Source organism: Ruditapes philippinarum, unplaced genomic scaffold (assembly GCF_026571515.1).
Source record: "Ruditapes philippinarum isolate M1 unplaced genomic scaffold, ASM2657151v2 ctg475_1_1_1_1, whole genome shotgun sequence".
Lineage (NCBI taxonomy): Eukaryota > Metazoa > Mollusca > Bivalvia > Venerida > Veneridae > Ruditapes > Ruditapes philippinarum.
The window spans coordinates 106,955-128,361 of record NW_026856980.1 but is presented as its reverse complement, the minus strand read 5'-3'; the positions used below and the strand labels follow the sequence as shown (position 1 = coordinate 128,361).

The 21,407-nt window shown below is 31.7% G+C and overlaps 1 protein-coding gene across 1 annotated transcript in view; it reads left to right on the top strand.

Moving 5' to 3' along the window:
* The first annotated feature begins 4,370 nt into the window (after window positions 1-4,370).
* Window positions 4,371-21,407, top strand: part of LOC132748340 (uncharacterized) — a 36,547-nt gene continuing 19,510 nt past the window's right edge. The window contains exons 1-6 of the mRNA XM_060737923.1: window positions 4,371-4,554; window positions 15,783-15,925; window positions 16,690-16,879; window positions 17,315-17,462; window positions 18,447-19,341; window positions 19,703-19,761. Of these exons, the coding sequence (XP_060593906.1) occupies window positions 15,816-15,925; window positions 16,690-16,879; window positions 17,315-17,462; window positions 18,447-19,341; window positions 19,703-19,761 (1,402 nt within the window). The 5' untranslated portion in view covers window positions 4,371-4,554; window positions 15,783-15,815. The remainder of the gene's footprint in view (window positions 4,555-15,782; window positions 15,926-16,689; window positions 16,880-17,314; window positions 17,463-18,446; window positions 19,342-19,702; window positions 19,762-21,407) is intronic.

The following is a 21,407-nucleotide window of genomic DNA, read 5'->3' as shown; positions in this document are numbered from 1 at the left end:
GCGTTTAGCAATTAGATCATTTTTCCAATAAGAATAATTGTTTTGACAAAAGTAGTAAAAGAATGATGTTAAATTTTGCACTAGACTTTATCAAATGGTGCATAACATAATAGTTCCCGTGGCGTCATAGTCCCTTTAATAAAGCGGAACAAACAATCAAGACCGGTTTAAAGTAGAAGATCTACTAGTATATTTTCATCGACAAAGTTTAAGATAATTCTCTGCGCCTGTTTTAATTTTCCTTCTTTAACTCGTGTGATCAAATTATCACTGTGTGACCAAAACATAACACTTCCTTACTTATTTAAACAAGACTGAATCGTTTCTGTTCTTTTTATATAGATAAATTACAACATATCCGAGAATAAAGTCGCTTAACTTTTATCATTGATGTGAGAAGAAGACATTGTTCTTTCTGATACTGTTTTTAGTTTTTTTTTTCTGTTTTTTTTTTAAGTTTAATAATTTGTCAACGTTTAAAAACAAACATATTTTATTGCAACACATTAGAACAAAAACATTTGCTGTAAAGTATGTATAGACCTTTTTACAATACGATATTTCCATAGAAACGGAAGTAGCATAACGCGCATGCGCATTCAGCTGCGTAGGGCAAAAAAAAGCAATAACGAAAGAACATATTTTACCAGAATTCAACAACTTCATTAACAAATTGATATAATCTAAATGATTAATTCTAAGTTTAGGATAGTTTATTTAGATCAATAACCGATGCAATGGTGAATTTAAGTAATTAAGTTGAACATTTCTGCATTTACGCATTGACTGGTGGATTCGATTCTGACAAAAGAAATTTCGTAAACAAGCATAAGAATTTAACCATCTCTTGAATTTAAGTGTGCTGTAATGCGTCCATTGAATATATCTTCCTTTAAAAATTATCTCTTATATGTACGAAGGTTTGCTAGAGCCATTTTTAAAGCACTGAACACATTAGATGTCTTGAATGCGAATTGTATGGTTATTTAATATTCTCTTTCTATTTTCATACTTAATGGCTTTAATAAACGTGATTTCAAGTTTTGTTAACCCGAAAACAGTAATTTTGGCATGACTTAAAGCGGTTAGAACGTAACACGTGATTTGATAAATATGCAGGACATACTAATCCAAAAGCGCATACAAAAGTCTTTTGTTTAAAGTATCATTAGACGACCTTTTCATCAGTAATTTAAATTGAAACCTTAAAGCGGGTCAAAATAAGTAAAAATAAAAAGAAGGTGAATAGGAAAAAATAATTTGACACAGATCTTAATCAAATGTATCAACAAGTTTGGCATATTGTAAACATCCCACTGATTCCCAAATTAAAGAAAACTTTTATAAATATTGTTATATAGGAAACTTTAAATTAAAAACTGTAAAAAAAGAAAAAAAGACAGTTCCAACATAAAATCTTAACACAATTAGAAAATGTGGCTGAAAATGACCCCAAACAGTATTAATCTCTTGTAAATAAATTAAAGAAATCTAATTCTGACTCTACTGATCCATCTTTTAATATTTTTCCTGAAAATTGGAAAGAATATTTTTGTTAGAGTTATTTTGTCTTAAACAAAGATTTGATGAAATTGACAAGAAATTTCAGTCCTAAAGTCACGAGTTTGAACATTTTAAAACATTTACAAATTTTGATTTCAGAATTGATCAGAAAGAAATTAAATTAAGAGGCTAAAATTAAGTAAACTTAAAAATAAAAGGCTGTGTGTTTAGATTGTATTTTAAAATGAAATGATTGCAGTCCAATTACCAATTATACAATTATGTGTCATAAGAATAAAATTCATGTTCGTCTTGGAACTTAGTCATTATTTTACTCCAGAAACCGGTTTAAGACAAGGCGATAACCTGAGCCCAAACTTGTTGACATTGGTTTTCAATGATTTAACATCATGCTTTGATAATGGAGATGATCCAGTTATGCTTGGTGCCAATCCCCTTAATTGCTTGTTATATGCAGATGATGTAAGTCTTTTGTCTAGCAGTGTTAAAGATCTACAAAGGTGTCTTGTTAAACTTTATTTATTCAGTGAAAGTGTTGGGCTATCGTTTAACGTTAAGAGAACTAATATTAACATTATTTAGCAGAAATCAAGGCTAAAGATATTATTAGAATTGTTTTACAAAGATAAGGATATGTTCTCACAGATTACAAATAGAGATCATGTAAAAAAGTCAAGTCTGCACAAAAGATGATTTTGCGAGGAATGCAACTCAATTAAGTTGAAGGCGAGCTTCATTGTAATGCTTTTATACTGTGCTCCACTTAGTTCACGGTACTTAACACTTTGAAACAAGAAAGAAAACTTGAAAGTGAAGCTTACGGCACAAAAATTGTCATAAGCTGTAGCATATAGGGATTTTCTGCAGTATGACACAAGGGAGCTGGAACAATGATATATTCAGTCGAAATCAGTTTAAAAAGACCAGACATAGACCATCTGTCGGTCATTTCGAAAACAGTATGTCATCATTTAAATCACGGTAAACGGTGTTACACTATAGTTTTTTCCGGTTTCAGTTAAAATTTCGAAATGTTATATTGCTCAATTTTTAACATTAAAACTATCTTTACATTGTAACTCAAAACTAAACGTTTTGACAAACAAGAACAATTAGAAATTGATGATTGTTTCAGATGTATGTACAAATTTAATGGACTCTTGTTGCTTTTTGCAGAAAATTGTAAAATGTTGTTCTGTTTTACGTAAAAATCTAAAGATTTAAAATATTTTGCACAAAAACTTCGTTGTTGAGGTGTATGAATAAAACATGTTTATTCTGACATTTTCTAACACTGACCACGTGAAAATATGCCATTACCGTGAAAAAAATGATAACGCGGAATTTGTGATGTTGAGTGTATACTAGTCAACGCAGCATTTCATATAATTATATATTATATGAAATAATAAAAAGTACGTCGAACTTTGAAAAAGGGATAAGCAAACTTATTTGGAAAATGAGCAATGAAGATGAAATAATTTGTAAAATTTAATTTATGAGTTATTTTGTTATTTTTTCTTTAACGGGGTTTCTCGCAATCTCCTACGCAGTGATCTCCCCTTACAGGATTAGATCATTGATGAAGACATTGGTGTACATTGTTTTTGCGCAAACAGGACGTTTCGGCCCCAGTAGAAAAATCGGCCCCTGGACGTTTCGGCCCTTTTCCGCGAGACGTTTCGGCCCTACTTTATAGTACAGACAATTAATTAACAACAATTGATTTAATTACAATTAAACAATTATTACCCTTTAATTCTTTAAATAATTATCTATTATCTTTTGATCTCTTGAACCATTTAGATATACGTTAATGTTTTTAAAGGTTTTTAACAAACAATAAAGGCAGGTTAATCCTTAATTTATTTATTTATAATTTATTTTTTTATCTAAATCTATAGGCCTACGTATTTTTTTCAAGGTGTAACTAATTAACTGTTTATAGCTTTATGTAAGTAATATCAGAAAAAACTTCAAAAGATTAAAAAAACGGTTTGCTATAATTTCCTGATAATATTTTTAATTATTATTGTTATTTGATAATGATAGATGCTAGATGTTATAAAAGTGATTGAAAGACTGAAACCAAATCATAAATGTACCTGCTATATATTTATTAATTAGTTTAATCAAACAATGTTGACAGTGACAAAAGAATTATAGATATTATGGCTTCTGTTTTCTTTTCATAGTAAAATAACATGACCGGATATTTCGATTTTCACGTGCATGAACAACTAACTTTCCTTACGTGATAATTAAATGTGTTAGATTTTTCAATATCAATGAAATAATTACGAGTAGCTATTTGTTATGAGATATACATAAACATTGAAGTTAACATTAAATGCAACAAGTATCTAATCGTTGATGGTTTTGGCAAAGATTTAATCTTTTACGTAAAATATATAAGACGTATCGTAAATCTTTCAAGGTACTTGGAAATTGGCGTTCCACTTCATGAAAATTGTCATTTATGATTATTATAACTATGAAATTTTAATATACCGGTTTAAAACACAGTACTTATTCTGGAGCCGATTTGGTAAAGGGCCGAAACGTCTGGGGCCGAACCGTCTTGGGTAATTTGGGGCCGATACGTCTTGGGGCCGAAATGTCTCGAAATCGTTTTTGCTATAATATATACGGATCAAGTTTTATTTTCTTTAATAACATCTTTATTCGATCGTTAATCTCAGTATTATTGTGATTTTTATATCAATTAACATAGCCCTTGGTTGGAAATAAAAGTTATTTCTATCCGACAAAGGAAATAGCCGCATCTTGAATGGTGTAGCCGCCTGATTACGTACCCATATTTTAACCAATCAAAAATCGTTTTACAACACAAGTTGCACGCGCTCATCGTTGTGTACTGAAAAGTAAAAAAAAAAAAAACACTGTCAATTTGACAAAAAAGAAGACAATCGTAACGTTTTATACTTTCGACGATATTTTATCCATCAAGAAAAATTGGGTGCGCACGAATCTCTACAAATGTTAAAATTCGCTGTCTTCAAAGATGTGGTAAGTATTGAACAGTTGAGTTTAGAGTTTTGTTTAGAAACAGACGGACTTCCACAGACACTTCGTCTTCGAGTGTATGACCTAGGCTATAGTGGAATAGTCCTATAACATAAGACGTTTCCGTTCATACTTCGTACACTCCAACGTCTTATCGGCTTCTTCATAAGTTCCTTTAGCAAAACGCGCAGCGATTTTGAAGCGCTATATAAACCGTCGTAATTTACTACAAAAACAATATTTTGAGTAAACAGATATACAGACAGTAAATTTAAACATTTTTGCATCAATGTGCAGCAAAAAAAATAAATGACTCACCTTCGTATGTAAATAAATCCAATCCAATACAATCTATACCATTTTCACCGCTATATACATTCGGCCATGTTACCTGTATACATGTGGTTAATTAAAATTTCGGTTTACTTTAGACGAAATTAATTTTCCTGCATGTTTGTCTCTTGATAATTGGATTATAGTGCAATGTAGTCGATTTTTTTTTTTCATTTGTGCGTTTACACAGACATTTAATCATCGTGAAAGGAATATATAACAGAAATGATATATTACTTTGAAATTTGCAAACAAAAGTTATTTATTTGGTTCATATTATTTCCTTGAAATTGTTGGAAGTTTTGCATTTATGGTTTTGCGAGACATGTTCAATATCTATAATAGAAATAAGATTTCATTTTCCAAACATCTTAAAATAGAACAGCTTATTGCAGTTCATGCTTTACGTTGTCCACATAAACTTAATTAACCAGTTAAACTGTAAATATATGTACTATATAGTAAAACCTCGCAGATAGGATCGACATTTTTATGTTATCGTGAAAATGTTTATGTTGTCAACATCATGATAGAAAATATGTTAATGAAAACAGGGTCCTTCAAATAGAAATACCCTGATGAAATTAATGTGCACTGTTTGGCACATAATGTTGATGTTCATCTGTATTTTAAAGACTTCTTGCGCTTTTTTGATCACGTGAAATAAATTTCATTCACGTTAAATAGATTCATTTTTGGGTCTGCATGTGATAACTTAGAGGCAATTAATTTTTAAGAAGAAATACATGAACATTTCGTCTACCTTAACATATTACTTTTTTATTACAAGATAAACATTTAGTAATTTATGAAAAACTAATAATTTTAGATACTCATTGACATTTTTTTAGATAATTTATTATTCGTTGAAAATCAGTTATCAAGACCATAATGATTTTATATACTGGTTGAAAAACTGTTTGCAATCATTTATTATTGAATGGTGTACATGTATGTATAAAGTGTCCGCAAAATTACAAATGATGTACAGCGCCTGCTTGTTCTGTTCAATGACGACGTAATTGATGTGACCCGAAAATCTATCTCTTTGTAGTATTCCGATCTTCCGATCATCACATGGGTGAGAGTTCTATTATCTTTCATGCAGTACTAAGGTACGCTTACGTTGTATTCTAATATCATACTTTAAGTGAATTTTGAACATGGATTATTAAAAGACGCTACTTTCGTCTCTCCTTTTTTGTCTAGGATTTGTAACAGGTTATATAAAACTTGGCTGACAGTTAACTGGAATACTTTTTTGATATTGTAATATATTCACACTTTGAATATGTCTGTGAATAACTTAAAAAAACAAATCGAAAAGCTTGGTGATGCTGTAGAAGATTACCACCATACAGGAAGTCGTTGTTTTTTAGTAACTGACAGTAAAGGAAGGTATTTATCGCGTCATCTTGAACGAAGGGATTACTTGGATATTATTTGGAAGAGTGGAGCGCGAGTTGAAGATGCAGCTTTACTAAGCCGTCTTGAAGTTAAGCTTAAAGATTTAAAAGCTCCATTGGTCTTGCTTTGGCTTGGTACATGTGACTTTACAAAATTAGAACGTAATAAAACAATTAGTCTCAGGAATATCTCTGCCGAAGACGTTTTTTCTAAGATGGTAAAAATGCACACTTCAGTATTACAGATTAACTCTTCCGCACGTGTACAATTTCTTCAATGTCCGGTATATTCAATGAAAACTTGGAATACTTTGAAAGGTTTCTCTGACTCCGATGATAAAGATCTGGAGGATTTAGTAGCAAAATTTAACGAACTGGTCGACTCATACAATTCCATGTATACGCCTAAATTTTCATTGGATTTAGAAAAAAATACAAAAACGAAAAAAGGATCACGATCTCGATATTATTTTAATTACAACTTGTATATTGATGGCATTCATCCTGGTCCTGAAATTGCACAACTTTGGATCTTAAAAATTCGCAAACTTATCAAAAATCTTCAAGACTAGTATATCCCGTGTAAAAGCAGAAACATGTTTGACTGTGAATGGGGATTGCCTCGCTCACATATCAAACGATGCCTGTTTTGGACTGAATTTTAGACGGTAGAAGAAGATACATATGTACATTCATTATTATTGTCGCCGTTAACGGACTGCGAGATATATAATGAACCTGATTTGAAATTTTTTTACTGTACACCGCCTGCGCTAAGCAAATCAGAACAGAGGATCTAATGCCATATATGATTTTAAAAAAAAACTGGACGGCCAATCTTCTGTGAACAAATTATGATAAACAAGATCAAAAAGGAAAGGCGGCGTTCAATGAACGCAACTCCTACACGATCCAGCAACAAGAACCAGTGGCAAGCCCATGATCCGCCATGTTATTCGTCAGTAGTTTGCACTTGACAGTACCGTCCATGAACAAGCCCAATCAGGCCAAGCCTGCAACATTTTCAATTTTGCCGTGTTGGACTTTCTTTAGGGATTCTTAGTGTTTCTTTTGTTTTATTTACATGTATAAAGGGCATAAAGCACCATTATTGTATTAAGTTTGTAGGCTCTTGCGGGGTTAACATTTTAAAAGGTTCATCTAAAGAGTTAAGAAACATTAGTGTTATTCTTCGTGAAGGAATCTATCTCAAGAAAATACTTTAGAAAAAAATCGTCAGCAATATTTTGTGGCTGAATGGTGATTCAAAGCATTTTTGGAAATGTAATTTACAAATCAACAAGTTTGATGATACGGTGAGGTGTCCTTGCTCTTTAATCGATTATATTCATACAACTATATACTGTATACCATGGAGTTGAGTGTATGTATATCTGTGTGTATACATATCTACTTATATATATAATAAACGGTGATAATATTTTTAAACTAAGAAAAGTGACAGAAAATATCCTAATACTTCATATCATTCCCAAAAAATTAATTTTTTAATAGTGACTGAGGATTGCCTCGATCACTAATCTTTCTGCTGTAAAATTTTTTTTCGTCAAAATGAATTTTAATTATATCGATTCGGGCGCCCTCGGTTGTTACTGTTCCGAGAAGTGGAGGAAATGGACAGCAGACAGGCTGAAATTTGTGTGATTTGAAATTGGATTGGATTTATTTACATACGAAGGTGAGTCATTTATTTTTTTGCTGCACATTGATGCAAAAATGTTTAAATTTACTGTCTGTATATCTGTTTACTCAAAATATTGTTTTTGTAATAAATTACGACGGTTTATATAGCGCTTCAAAATCGCTGCGCGTTTTGCTAAAGGAACTTATGAAGAAGCCGATAAGACGTTGGAGTGTACGTAGTATGAACGGAAACGTCTTATGTTATAGGACTAATAGTGGAAGTGCTTTTCATTGTATCGATCTATTTACAAATTTTTCGATTTTTTTTTTGCAAAATGCGCCACCTACAGATTGTTTACATTTACAACAGTGTCGGAGTTACTGTGTCGCGAAAATCTTTGTATTTCATTTGTTTTTTGTGTCGTAAAAATGATCAAAAACATGTATCCAGTAGCATAAGACATTGTAGATAATAAATTAATAGATATATTAATATAATGTGTTCTTTTTAAAAGTACATTAACTGTCTGTTAAAAATTCCTAAAGTTATGCTGACATTTTAAAACAGACATCTTTGTTTCTAACTGACTGAAAAAACTAACATAATCATGATTAATGATGGTTCAGGCTTCCCAAACTTTGACTTACTGAGCGATTCTCACAATGCATCGGTAGAATGGCGTGCCCAAATCTTCAACCTGTTTGACATGTCTGTAAATGACCGTATATTCAAAAGCTATAAACTATATATCAGTTATGTTTGCCATATAAATTTTATGACAAAAGGATAAAAATAAATGATACAAAATAAAGATTCAGGTGTTAAAATGTACAACACCGGGTACACTGACTCTATACCTTTCTCCTCAGCTTTGCACATTAAATTACTTTTTCAATATTGTGTAATTTTTTTTTTTATACAATCATAACAAATTTGTTGACACTAAACTTCATATAAAACGGTATCACCATCTCATGTGCGCATGGCCTAAGCTGATTTAAGGTAATCAAAGTAAATATATCCCGATTTTCTCTGTTTGCTAGAATAATTTTACAGTAAGACTAGTGTTCAAATATCAATTTTATTTGAATTATGCTGAGTGCTGAGCAACTCGCGATGTGGCTATTAAATTGGCTGGAATTATGTCCCAATCTCAGCATGAGATATTTTTTAATACCAGGTCTGCTTCATAAGGCAATAACAGGACATCAGGTATTATTATACCACAAATTCCTTAAAATGTATATATAACAATTTATATACATGATTTTTGCATTTCATTCATGAAAATCTCGCAAAAATTTTGTTTTCGAAAGCGATTCTCAGTAAAAATTGCATGAAAATCTTACCTTTTGCGTCTAAGATTCCTATATTTAAAAGACAGAAGTTGCAATTAAAATTTTGTGCACATCATTAAAAAATATTCTTACAAATCCTGTACAGTACGTTCTGATGATCTCTCAGAGCATATTTGCTGATAAATCCTGGAAAATCTACTGTTATTCAAATAAGTCACTTTTTTCTTCCACCAAAATAATTGCTGGTTCCCGACCAGATGCTCAAGCTATGAGTATTACTCGTAATTTCATGGGAAGCTGAAAAATCCTGCAAAGGGAGTCTAATCTTATAAAACTAACTTAACTTTACTTTAATTATCTTTCTTGACCAAATTATGGACAATTGGCAAAGTTGCGAATCCAAACTATCAAGAAAGAGAATTTATGGTCAAATTTATGTCTAAAATATTTGTCTGTGCTTATTGCTTAACAGCTTATTTTTTTAAAACAATAGGCACATGAATTTTATAATGCAGCTATAAAGCATCCAACTTTGAACTACATTAATTTTTCATGACTTATGTAAATAAATTTTGATGTTTTTTCATGTGCAAAACATGTCCAAAAGTCGAAGATGTAAAAAAAAATGTACAGTGAAAACCTTTCTAATCGGAACTCGTCCGTACAAGAAGAAAAGTTTGGAATTAGAAAGGTTTCCGAAATTTTCCAAAATTTTTTTTTATGCCCTCGGGCATATAGTTATTGAACCGTCCGTCTGTCCGAGCTTAGGGGCTATATAACAGTAAAGAGAACAATAGGTTCATTCCGTGATCAAAGGGTTTATGGGCTAGTAGCCCTTAAGAAAACAAAGAAAATAACAAAGAAAATAGCCCCTAAACCCAAAATGTTGGAACGTCCGTACGAGGTTAACCTAGAACGGCAAGTTGGATTTTTCTTAAGTTCTACCTGTACCAATGGCTTAATAATTTACACACTTACTAATCAAATCAATACAAAGTATATGATCTGGGCAAGTTACATAACTATGGCTTCAATTTGCACCAAGTTATGGCCCTTTTCAGCACTTAGAAAATGAATTATGGTTAACCTAAACCGGCAAGTTGGAAATATCTTATGTTCTATCTGAACTAATGGCTTAATAATTTTCACACTTACTTATCAATACAATGTACATGATATTGCCAAGTTATATAAATGTGCCATCCATTTTCCCAGTAATTTCCCTTTTTATCACTTTGAAAATAGAGCCTTGTATGGTTTACCTTTTCTGCCAAGTTAGATTTATCAAAAAATTTCACCTAATCAGTGATTAATCTAGATGTGCGTCTTGCGTAAAATTCGCATAAAAATCGAAAAAGACGCACAGTTTTAGAATATGTGCATTCAATTTGACGCATGCAAATCTGGTAGTTTATAATCCAAAATATCACAATTAGTGATTTCTATGTACCGTTTGTCGTTTGATTACTTTAATTTCATCAGTTGAATAATTTATCAATTTCTTCAGTTGAATAATTTAATTTCCGATGATTACAGGTGCAAGACTCATCCCCCATTTGCTTAAAACGTTAAACCCCAAGCAAATCGGTAACCGCCCATTATCGGCATTAGCCAATCAGAGCGTCCATTTTGAATGAATTCGGTAACCGCCCATTATCGGCATTAGCCAATCAGAGCGTCCATTTTGAATGAGAGCGATTCGCCTACAATGGTAAAATATAAACGAAGTTGAGGCAAAGATCTGCCTGCGCCATTGACGCTAAAAAAATGAGAATGGCACAGGAAAATCGTCAGCAAAGGGCCAGGGGCGCATCTAAAATCTGTGCCAGACTTATATTGTATGTTATTTAGTCATCCAGACGAAACTGGTACCAACAGCAACAGGTTACCCATTCCACTGTAATTATGCATATTCTTGAGTTTATCCCTTTCCCTATAGCATTTTTCCTAGTTATCTACTTACCTAATCCCTTTCCCACTCAGATACGCATTTCTACTACCGCATTTCTACTACCATAAATTTAATCCAATAAAGCAACCAAAAAATCATAAATCTACTTAGTATTTAAAATAATTATCGGTAACTGAAAAAAAAAGTGTTTCTTTTTTAAGAAATGCTGTAAGTTACAGTATAATCTGACAGGTGTGTAATGATTTCCCCTAAGGTCACTCAAGTTCATGAGAGTGTAAAAAAAAAAAGATGTCTATTACGTCATCTATTTGACAGGGTGATTAACCAATCAGGGAAAAATTGTGCATGACTTTTTTTTCATGATCAAAAGGTCTGTCTGTGTATGCTTTCTACACAGAGGCATACAAGGAGCAATAAAAGTCGTAAGTATGCTGTGTGACAGGGACATTTTGTGCAAATTACGAACAATTAAAGTATTAGACATAAGTAGTAAGAAAATATAAATTATGCAAATTAGATTTTTGAGCAGCCAATAAAAATTGTTTTGCCTGCAAAAAATATTAGTACCAAAAATAACTTTTATACACTTATTTAATACTTAATCCCTTGTTATAAAAACATGCAAATCATGTCAAGGATCTGCTATTAAAAAAAAAAATTCTGCTAAGACGCATTTATTATGCTACATGACTCATTGACTTTGCTACAGGACTCATTGTTTTCAAACATGTGCGTCATCCGACACATTCTAAGGAATTTCTAGATTAATCACTGCCTAATTACTTAATTTATTTAATGATATCTTTCATATTTGGTAGGTGGATACCTTTAATGGTCCTCTAATTTTTTGTGGCGTTAGGCATCTCTAGGTCAAGGTCACTTCTGTAAAAATATAAACATTTCTGCTCATACAGCCTTTATTTTTAAGTAACATAATGTCTTTCATGTTTATAATAGTCTTACCAAGGGAGGTCCTCTTCCTTTTCCTTTAGTAAGGGGTCATTTGGGTCAAGGTCACCAATGTCAAAAATAGATGTTTATTTGTTTGGGTCGTCAGACCAAACAAATAATGGTAGCGAAATTTCAGACTCTAATGCTGTTTATTTCAAGTGCCGAAAGTAGTCCGCTTTTTTGAAGCAGTTACTTCCTTTTATATGTAAACTAATGCCGAAAAATTCAGGGGAGATCACTGCGTAAAGATGGTCAAATGACAGGCGCATTAATTTTCAAGCAAATAAATTCCCGAATGGTCGAAGATTTCTAATATTGTCTTGTTCTTTATAGATATACATGCTTATAGTAAGCTCCATGATTATTTACAGCTGTTAAACAACAGCGTCGTTACAAACCCTAATATAGAATAATATAGTTTTCGTCAGGCTGTTAACTAATAACTTCACCGTGGCCGAGGGGTTTGCGCGCTCGCTTAGGAAACGAGAGGTCTGGAGTTCAAATCCCAGTTATGGCAACTCAATTTTTTTTCTAATTGTTTAAGTCAAATAAACATTGGATTGAATATCAGTGTTTAAATTAGTCTTATAGCCAATTTACTACAATTAAAACGCTGGAAAGCATTGGTGGCACTTTACAAAAACAAATTGGTTTATAATCTCACAACCTTCACCTTTCTGACATTCTGAGACCCAAACAAATTCAGCGCCTTCTATGCTTTGATTTACACTTTTACAGGTGTATTAACCTTATTCTATCGACAGATGTCTTGTATAATTATTTTGTAGGAACATAAAATTAAGGTATTCTCATTTGGATGGAGGTAGGGGTCAGTTTGGTCAAGGTCACCAGTGCTATTAATAGATTTTTACACTTTTGCTCATACAGCCTTTATTTATTGACAGATTTGTATTATAATTGGTAGGAAGATAACTTACATGGTATTCTTCCTTTGGATGGAGTTAGGGGTCAGTTGGGTCAAGGTCAACAGTGCTAAAAATAGATTTTTACACTTTTGCCAATACAGGCTTTATATATTGACAGATTTATATCATATTTGGTAGGAAAATAAGTTGCATGCTATTCTTCCTTTGGATGGAGTTAGGGGTCAGTTGGGTCAAGGTCACCAGTGCTAAAAATGGATTTTTTACACTTTTGCCCATACAGCCTTTATTTTAAATATTGTTACTGACAAGAATCTGAGCCGGGGGCATTTGTGTTTAACAAACACGTTCTTGTTATATGATTGTACTTGTGATGTGCAGGATAGTTTAGGGAAAGAAAATGGGCATATGAAACTGCAACATAAATGTTTAATTTTTGCAATCTCTTATCATTCATTTAAATTCATGTTAATACAAATAAAGAAAAAAAAATATTATGGGGAAGTTAGCTCTACAATGTTAAATAGGAGACTGAGACATGATTAGATATTCGCATTTGTCAATAATTGTTGTTTTCTCTTATTCGATTTGGCGACATCCAAATACACTAACAGTTTCCATTAATTTCTGTTATTTAATCCCATGTCATTAAATTCATTGCAAAAGATTAAAAGTTATGTGTATGCATATTATCAAAATATTTATTGAATGTGACGAAAATCAATCATTTAAGCAATTATAGTAGTTATCAAGGCAAGCTATGTGTAATTTTCACACCTTTCTGACCATATGTTTCACCCATTAATCAATCAAAATTACTCTTATGGTGTATATTTACACCTGCAAGATGTGCAATCATTTTTTATTTTGATTGAAAGAGGATGCAACAACAACAACAACACATCTTTTATTCACTCAAACATGCATACAACATGTAATATGAGGATAATGTCAAAATATTTAACGAGGCATTTATACAAATTGAGATCAGAATATAATTACTAAACAATATCAACATATCTATTACATATTATTAAATTGTATGCATATATTGCTTAGGAAACAATTTTTTTTTTTTTTTTTTTAACTTATTAAGAAAATGAAAACTTAAAATACTGCTTGAACAGAATGTAAGATATTTATTACTAGGAGAATGTAGCTATAAATGTGATATAATTTGTCATAAAAGTTGTAAAATAAATAAAGTAATATTTTAACTTCCATACAAAATGCTTATTTACTATACTTGTATTTATTTCTAAAAAGCAAATTTTGAAATGAAAGATGATTCATGAAATAAACCAGTGATTATTCGTTTAATACTATAAAAGTACAGCAAAAACTTATTCTTATGAGAAATAAAAAAAAAGTATATGTGAGGTATAAAGGACCTTTGCTGTATAGTAAGAAAGTGGTAAGTGAATATCATTAAAACAAAACTATATCTCAGAACATTACAAAATAACAACTGACTTTAAAATGAAAACATAAATATTTGATTACATTCTTACATTTCTTATAATAATCATTAAGTATTTGCATAGTTTATAAAATGCAGGCGAATCTTTCATTGTAAAAAGTTGTTCTAATTTATACATATTAGGACGTCTATAAAAATATGGTTTTATAAATTGTCTTCTTTCATTAGAAAATCTATTACATTCGAAAAGATAATGAAACTCATCACCGATTATATTTCTACAAAAAATGCACATTCTTTCATTGACAGGTATATTTGACCAATTTCCAGTTTCAACTGGTAATCTATGGTTTCTTGTTCTGAATTTGACATAATTAAAAATCATTGCATTTTGGGAGTACGAAAGATAAGGTTCTATTCCAAAAGATTTTTTAAAAATTTTGTAAAAAGAACTATTGCTCGATTCATTTATCTTTGAATACCATTCATTTAAGAAAAGATCTTTTAGCTTTTGTTTTACTGTTAATTTTAACCATTTGGTACCGGGAAAATTATGATCAATCCAAACATTGTTGATACCGCATTTTATTAGTATTGATTTTAAATTATAAATCCACGGATAATTACGTTCAAAATCATTATCATTAATATCTACTGTATTTCTTAGCATATGACGATATACAAAGTATGATAATTTATTTGGTATTAAACCATTTTCGTTCTGAAGGAGACGCGCCCAAAATGAAACTATTTTTTCTCCGATATCTACAGACAATGGCATGCATCCCGTTTCACCGTATATGAAATAACTGGCCGTCGAACGTTTAAGTTTAAGGATATGTTTTAAAAATTTGAGTTGTACGCGTTCAATAACGTCAAGATTACCGTATCCCCAGATTTCAGAACCAGATGCTGTTGGTGTGAAAATTGGAAAAATCTGATCGGGAGGTTAATTTAAAACAAGAACAAAAACTGAAAAAAATCGTCCGCAATTTGGAGTAGACAGGTTTCAAATCTGAAATTGAATTGATATTGAAAATAGTCTAGAACTAATAAAATCGAGACCAGACACTTGGTTCCGACAGGAAAAGATTCTTGATTAGAAGGGTTTGGATTAGCATGTCTCCACTGTACTTAACATTGTGTGACTCTTAAGTTGAATGAGCAAAAATCTTGTGCGTTTATACATTGTTACGTCAATAAGGAAAATGAAGCATATCTAATTAGGAATTTGTGGTATAATAAGGAAAATACCAGATGTCAGGTTGTTGTCTTTATCTATTTATGATATTTTAGGGAGTTTTTTGTGCCCCCTCACATCCATTTATTCACAAAGAGGATATACTTTGATTTCATACCTGTTGTTTTTGGAATAATTTCAGATACATGATTGGTGATTTAGTGTTGATGAAGTAATGATGGAGTATAAGGAGAGGGATACTGTAGTTAGACTGTATGTGGGAGGTAAATTCACCGGATCTCTTCAAGTTGTGTCCTGTGACAGCATCAACAACTTCTTCTTGCAGTAAGAAACTGTTAATAAATTGTTTCCTATATTTTATCAGCTCTTCTGTTTGGAACAATAGATTGAGCTGTTATGATTGCTGTGTTGTTGTTGTCGTTCTGCAAAAACTTTAATAAGGCCCATTATTCCAATATTGTAAAAAATATATCAATTCAATGCTCTTGTTTTTGATTTTGATGCAAGTCTTGTAGGTATTGTAATGTTAGCTTCAAGAAACAATATTCCAATTGGTGTGAGATGACTTTATACCACCGTCTACTATATCATACACCTGATTTAGAACAAACTTTGGTGAGCTAGCTGGATAGATTCCACACTTGATAGCTTTCAAAGTCTCTGGTAATTCGAACCCACAGAAGAGACAAGAATGTGGTTTAAGTCTGGGGCCTTTAAACCATCTTCATTTTTCAGTATTAAAAATGAAGAAAAAGACTTGTTGAATTTGTTTAAGAATTTTAATCACAGAGTACCTGTAAAAAATAATTTGTTTTTATCACATCAACCACGGAGCAGGAGCCATTTAGTAAAAATGATATTGCACAAGTGTAAAAAGTAATAACACTGATGCGTTATTATTTGCATTATATTCAAACATAGTGTTAAAGCACGCTAATGTTAGCATTACACTATAGGCACCTTGGTTAGTAACTACATTTTACTCAAGATGTTAAATAATATTAGACTTAAGTTGTATTATACTCTATTCATTCTTTGTATTCAAAATTGGGACATCCTCAAAAATAAAGTTAATGCTTTCATTGCAGGAACAGTCACATTCATTTGAAGTGGAGACTAGATGTGGAGACAACTGACCAGTGTTATTTTGAGAATGTGAACTGCCTGTCTACCCAGCTAGAGACACTGAGTCGTGGCTGGTATTACAATATATGTCAGTTAAAGGCATATCATTGTACGTCAAGAGTGAACAACCTGACAGCATACTTGAATGGTGAAGTAAGTAAAATAATGATCAGTTACCGCAGCTAAATATATACACTCCTACTTTGATATACAAGATAATATATTATAAGATGATGAAATGGTGCCTGTCAAGTATCAAGTAAAAAATTTAATAAAAATCAGGACAATGCACAAAAACAAAGTACTGCATTGCTCAAAGGAAGTTCTTTATTTATTGTTCTTTTAAATGCATCAAGAAAAGGGATATATTTATTGATAATGGCCTTTATGATATGCAATCTGTGTGTGTCTTTTCACAACCCCTGCTCACTAAGTAAGCATTTGTGTTTGTAATGTATAATCCACAATTTCTTTCTCATCTCAGCAGTATAGTATAGAAGAGAACAAACTTAAGCCTTAAGTAAATTTTTTAAAATATACTCTGGCTGAGAATACATTAACAAAATTAATCAAGTAAGTTATTTTCAGGTTGCTATAGTGAAGATAGGAAGAGACCAGTTACTATTGATGCCAGACAACAAGATAACTCATAGACTGGGTATACAATCATTATCAAGTTCTAATATAGTTGGTCTACATTGTATCCATATGTCAAGGGAGTCCAATCTGTCCAAAGGTTTAGTATTACTAAATTATTATTAATAATTATTATAGGATTTTTATTACTTTGAAAAATGAGATATGTCTTACTTGATAATAGATAACATAGTAATGAAAGTGAGGTAAAGAAGAAGCAAAGCTAAAGTCATGACCTACTTGATGGCAGTGGCAATGTTTGTTAACTTTTACCAAAGTTTAAGTATATAATAATTTTCAAGCTATAACCTTGATGAGTTATACCTGTCACACCTATATTTAGTTTAAAAAGTCAAAGGTCATTGGGACCATTTATGAAAAGGAAAATAAAACTGGCAATATAAAGAAGTGCATTGGCCTGGGAACTTCAACTCTTGAAGAACCTTCTGTGAAAGTACCTTGTTGAGTTTTACCTGCCAAACCAATTTTCAGGTCAAAAGGTCAGGGTCAGGGTCATTTTAAACATAAAACTAGCTATTAAATAAAGCGCATTAACACAGGAACTTCAAACATTTTATGTGGTTTCACCTTGATGAGCCCTATTCACCCTAGTGATGTTTAATTGAAATTATTCAGTCAGAAAATGTTTGGTTTACAATCAAGCACTGACAAATGTGAAGCAGGCTGCTCTTTGGACAGCTCTTGTTAAATTTAATATTATGATAGTCATTTTAAAGAAACTATGATTATTAGTCCCCTACCGGTTTACCGGAGGGGACTTTAGGTTTATTCTTTATGATTTACAAGTACAGTATTTATCTTTTAGCGGTTAATTACATATTAATGTTATTTTATGAATATGATTAGGCAATTTTGAAATGAAAAAAAAATGAAATTTGAAAAAAAAATGAAATAAAAACATTAACAAGATCACATTTAATGGTTGAATTTTCAAATGCAAACAAAGTCTAATTGTCTTAATTTTTACTTATTGTTTTTCTTGACTATTTGTATTGTAATTCTGTTTATTTAGAAAGGTTAAACATAGATTTTAAAATTGATAAATTTTATTTTTGGTTATCAGCTGGTCAACTTTGTGAGAGAAATTACACTAGAGAAGGGCAAAGAGGTGGAGAACACAGTCAGGGTGGTCAGTGTGATCCCTATACAATTGGATTCCAGACACATCCTCCAGTTTCCAGTCTGCTGTCCAAAATCACAGTATCGTCATTATTCCAGAGCCAGTATGAAGCCTATGATCATGTTACCATGGAGACAAGTTGTGCTAGAATTGACCATCAGTATATTGAAAGTAAGCTGGTAAAGGGACACAATGAAACTATGGAGCATACTACAAAACATGTAGAGAACACAGTTAGAGGAGAAAGTTTTGTTGATGTAGAGAGAAACCATGTCACTGTTGGAAAGACGGGCAGAAATGATGTAGGTGAAGAAACTCTACCAGACAGGAAGAGACACAAGTCGGAAAATCACAGAGAAAAACAGGAATTGAATGATAGAGATGGTAGAAAACGACACAAAACTACAAGTGATGCATGTAGTATTACCAGTATAGAATCAGAGACAGTAAGTAGTGTAGGTTCTGTACCTGATAAACATGGCAGTGGGCATAAGAAACATAAATCATCACATAAACATAAGTCTAAAAGAAAAGATAAATATTCAAAGACTAGTGGAAAAGAGGAAATGTCGGCTCACAGACACAAGTCATCTGATGACAACGTAAGAGATGAAACATTGAAACCTAGTAAAAATATAACCAAAAATGTATCAAACGTTAGTTGGAGGAATGATGCTGAAAACACGGAGATTAAAAATCAGGACAAACAATTGAAGAAACCTGAAAAAGAATCCATTTTGTCAAAATTGGAGTCCTCTATGAAATCTTTCAGGAAAAATATTAAAGAAAAAACTGAAGAAAAGAAATCAAAAACGTCAGAAAAGCACAAAAAGATAAGGTAAAGTATGTCTACCAGTTGTAATATTGATATACCATATGATTTTAGTTCAATGTTGTATGTTGCATATTTGAATTTCATATGGCATGAAGGAAATTTTATAAGTTATTAATGTATGAAACACACAAGGTTAGTATTTAGATGGAAATGATCTATTATGTTAAAGAATTAAGGCAAATCATTCATACTGACAAAGTGACATTTGTTTCATTTTACCAAGTCAAACAAAAGGCAAATAATCATGTGTATTGAGCATTAACATGTAAACATTTTTTGATTTAGCTAATCCAGGTTTTCAGTATTATAATACAGATTGCCTGTGCAAGTATTCATGTTGTTATCATAACACTTTAACTTACAGCAAGACATCCCAGTGTGATAAGCCCTCAGCTGGGCATAATAAACATAATGTTGAACAAGGTATTTTGTTTATCGCATGTTGTTACAGAGGATAAATCTGTTTTACAAACCTGTTCTTGTTTATTAGTTATTTACTAATAGAACTATGCATTAATAATGGCTTTTCTGAAACTTGATTCATTTTTTGTTTTAGGCCATTTGTGGCCATGTGGTTTAAAAGTTGCTGACTTTAAACCAATTACCTCTCCCACCTGTGGATTCAGATCATTCCGACATTCTGCTTAGGTGCCATCTCATCCCTGAAATTATGCACAAAGAGGCACTTGAAGCCTTCTTCCACCAGTAAAGCTGCTTTTGTTTCTTTTTCAATTTTGTCAGGAAAAAGTACCAGAATTAGTAAACCATAACATTAATATTTTTGTAAAGTTTATTTTTGGTTTTAACATTTAACAATAAGCATTCTTCTTCTAACTATATTATTACTGATCGTTATGACCATGTATGCAAGCAGCACTTTAGTATTTTCTTAAGGAATGACATCAAAGTTTAACATACTGTCTCATATGACAAAAATGTACTAAAAGTAAGAATACAAAACTAATGGTAAAAAAGCGACAACAGCTTCTGGTTTATTAAGACATTACCTGACATTAGTTGATATTTACCTGTTCATAACGGCCCCGTAGTCCTTAACATTAGGTTTAATTAGAAACATCGCAATTAATAATGGAAAAAAGAAGTTTACATATTTTAAGTTTAGTTTACTTCTATGGCAATGATGGAACAGAAAGATACATATATTTATGAATATCATTCTAAAGTTGCCAAACAAATTTATCCTCATTAACCAGCTAACAACATTGTTGATATTTATGTTTCTGTTCTTACTGATGCAATTTTAAAACAATGCCTGATGTTTTGTTACTTTTGTGCATGTTTTATGTTACATTTGAATGAGTGTTTGAATTGCTTTTATGTTCTCAGATGTTTTGTATGCTTCCATTTAGTTTTAAAATTTTGAAGTCAGAGACTGCAATATCTCTGATATTGGATGTCACATTATATATGTAAAGAAGGAGAATCATCATATTTTGGAAGTCACAAACAAAATCAAGGAGTAAACAACCCCCAAACTTTAATTAATGGAGGCCCAAAAATTCCAGCATAAAGTAATTTAACTGTCTGTTTAAGCAACTAGAAAATATTCAGGGGGCCATGTAACAAACAAGAAGAAAATTTGAAAATCCCCCCCAGAGTACATTTTTGTCTGTCTGCACCAATGGTTTGATACTGTACTCACTCACTAAACATTGCTTGTGGCGCTTGCCACTCCTATAATTTTGTTCCTTATGACATTATAAACATTGCTTATGTCAGTTTTTAACAATAAGATAAAAGAAACAAAATTTCAGCATAATTAATACCAAATTAACCCTTATCAAGCGAAATATTTTATATAGACTGGTCAGTCTTTCAATCTAGACAAATCATCATTGCTAGGGAAATTTGCAATATTAAGTACTGACTAGATAGTGAGCATAAGTACTGATAAGTTAGTGAGCGTAAGTACTGATCAGATAGTGAGCATAAGTACTGATCAGATAGTGAGCATAAGTACTGACTAGATAGTGAGCATAAGTACTGACTAGATAGTGAGCGTAAGTACTGATCAGATAGTGAGCGTAAGTACTGATCAGATAGTGAGC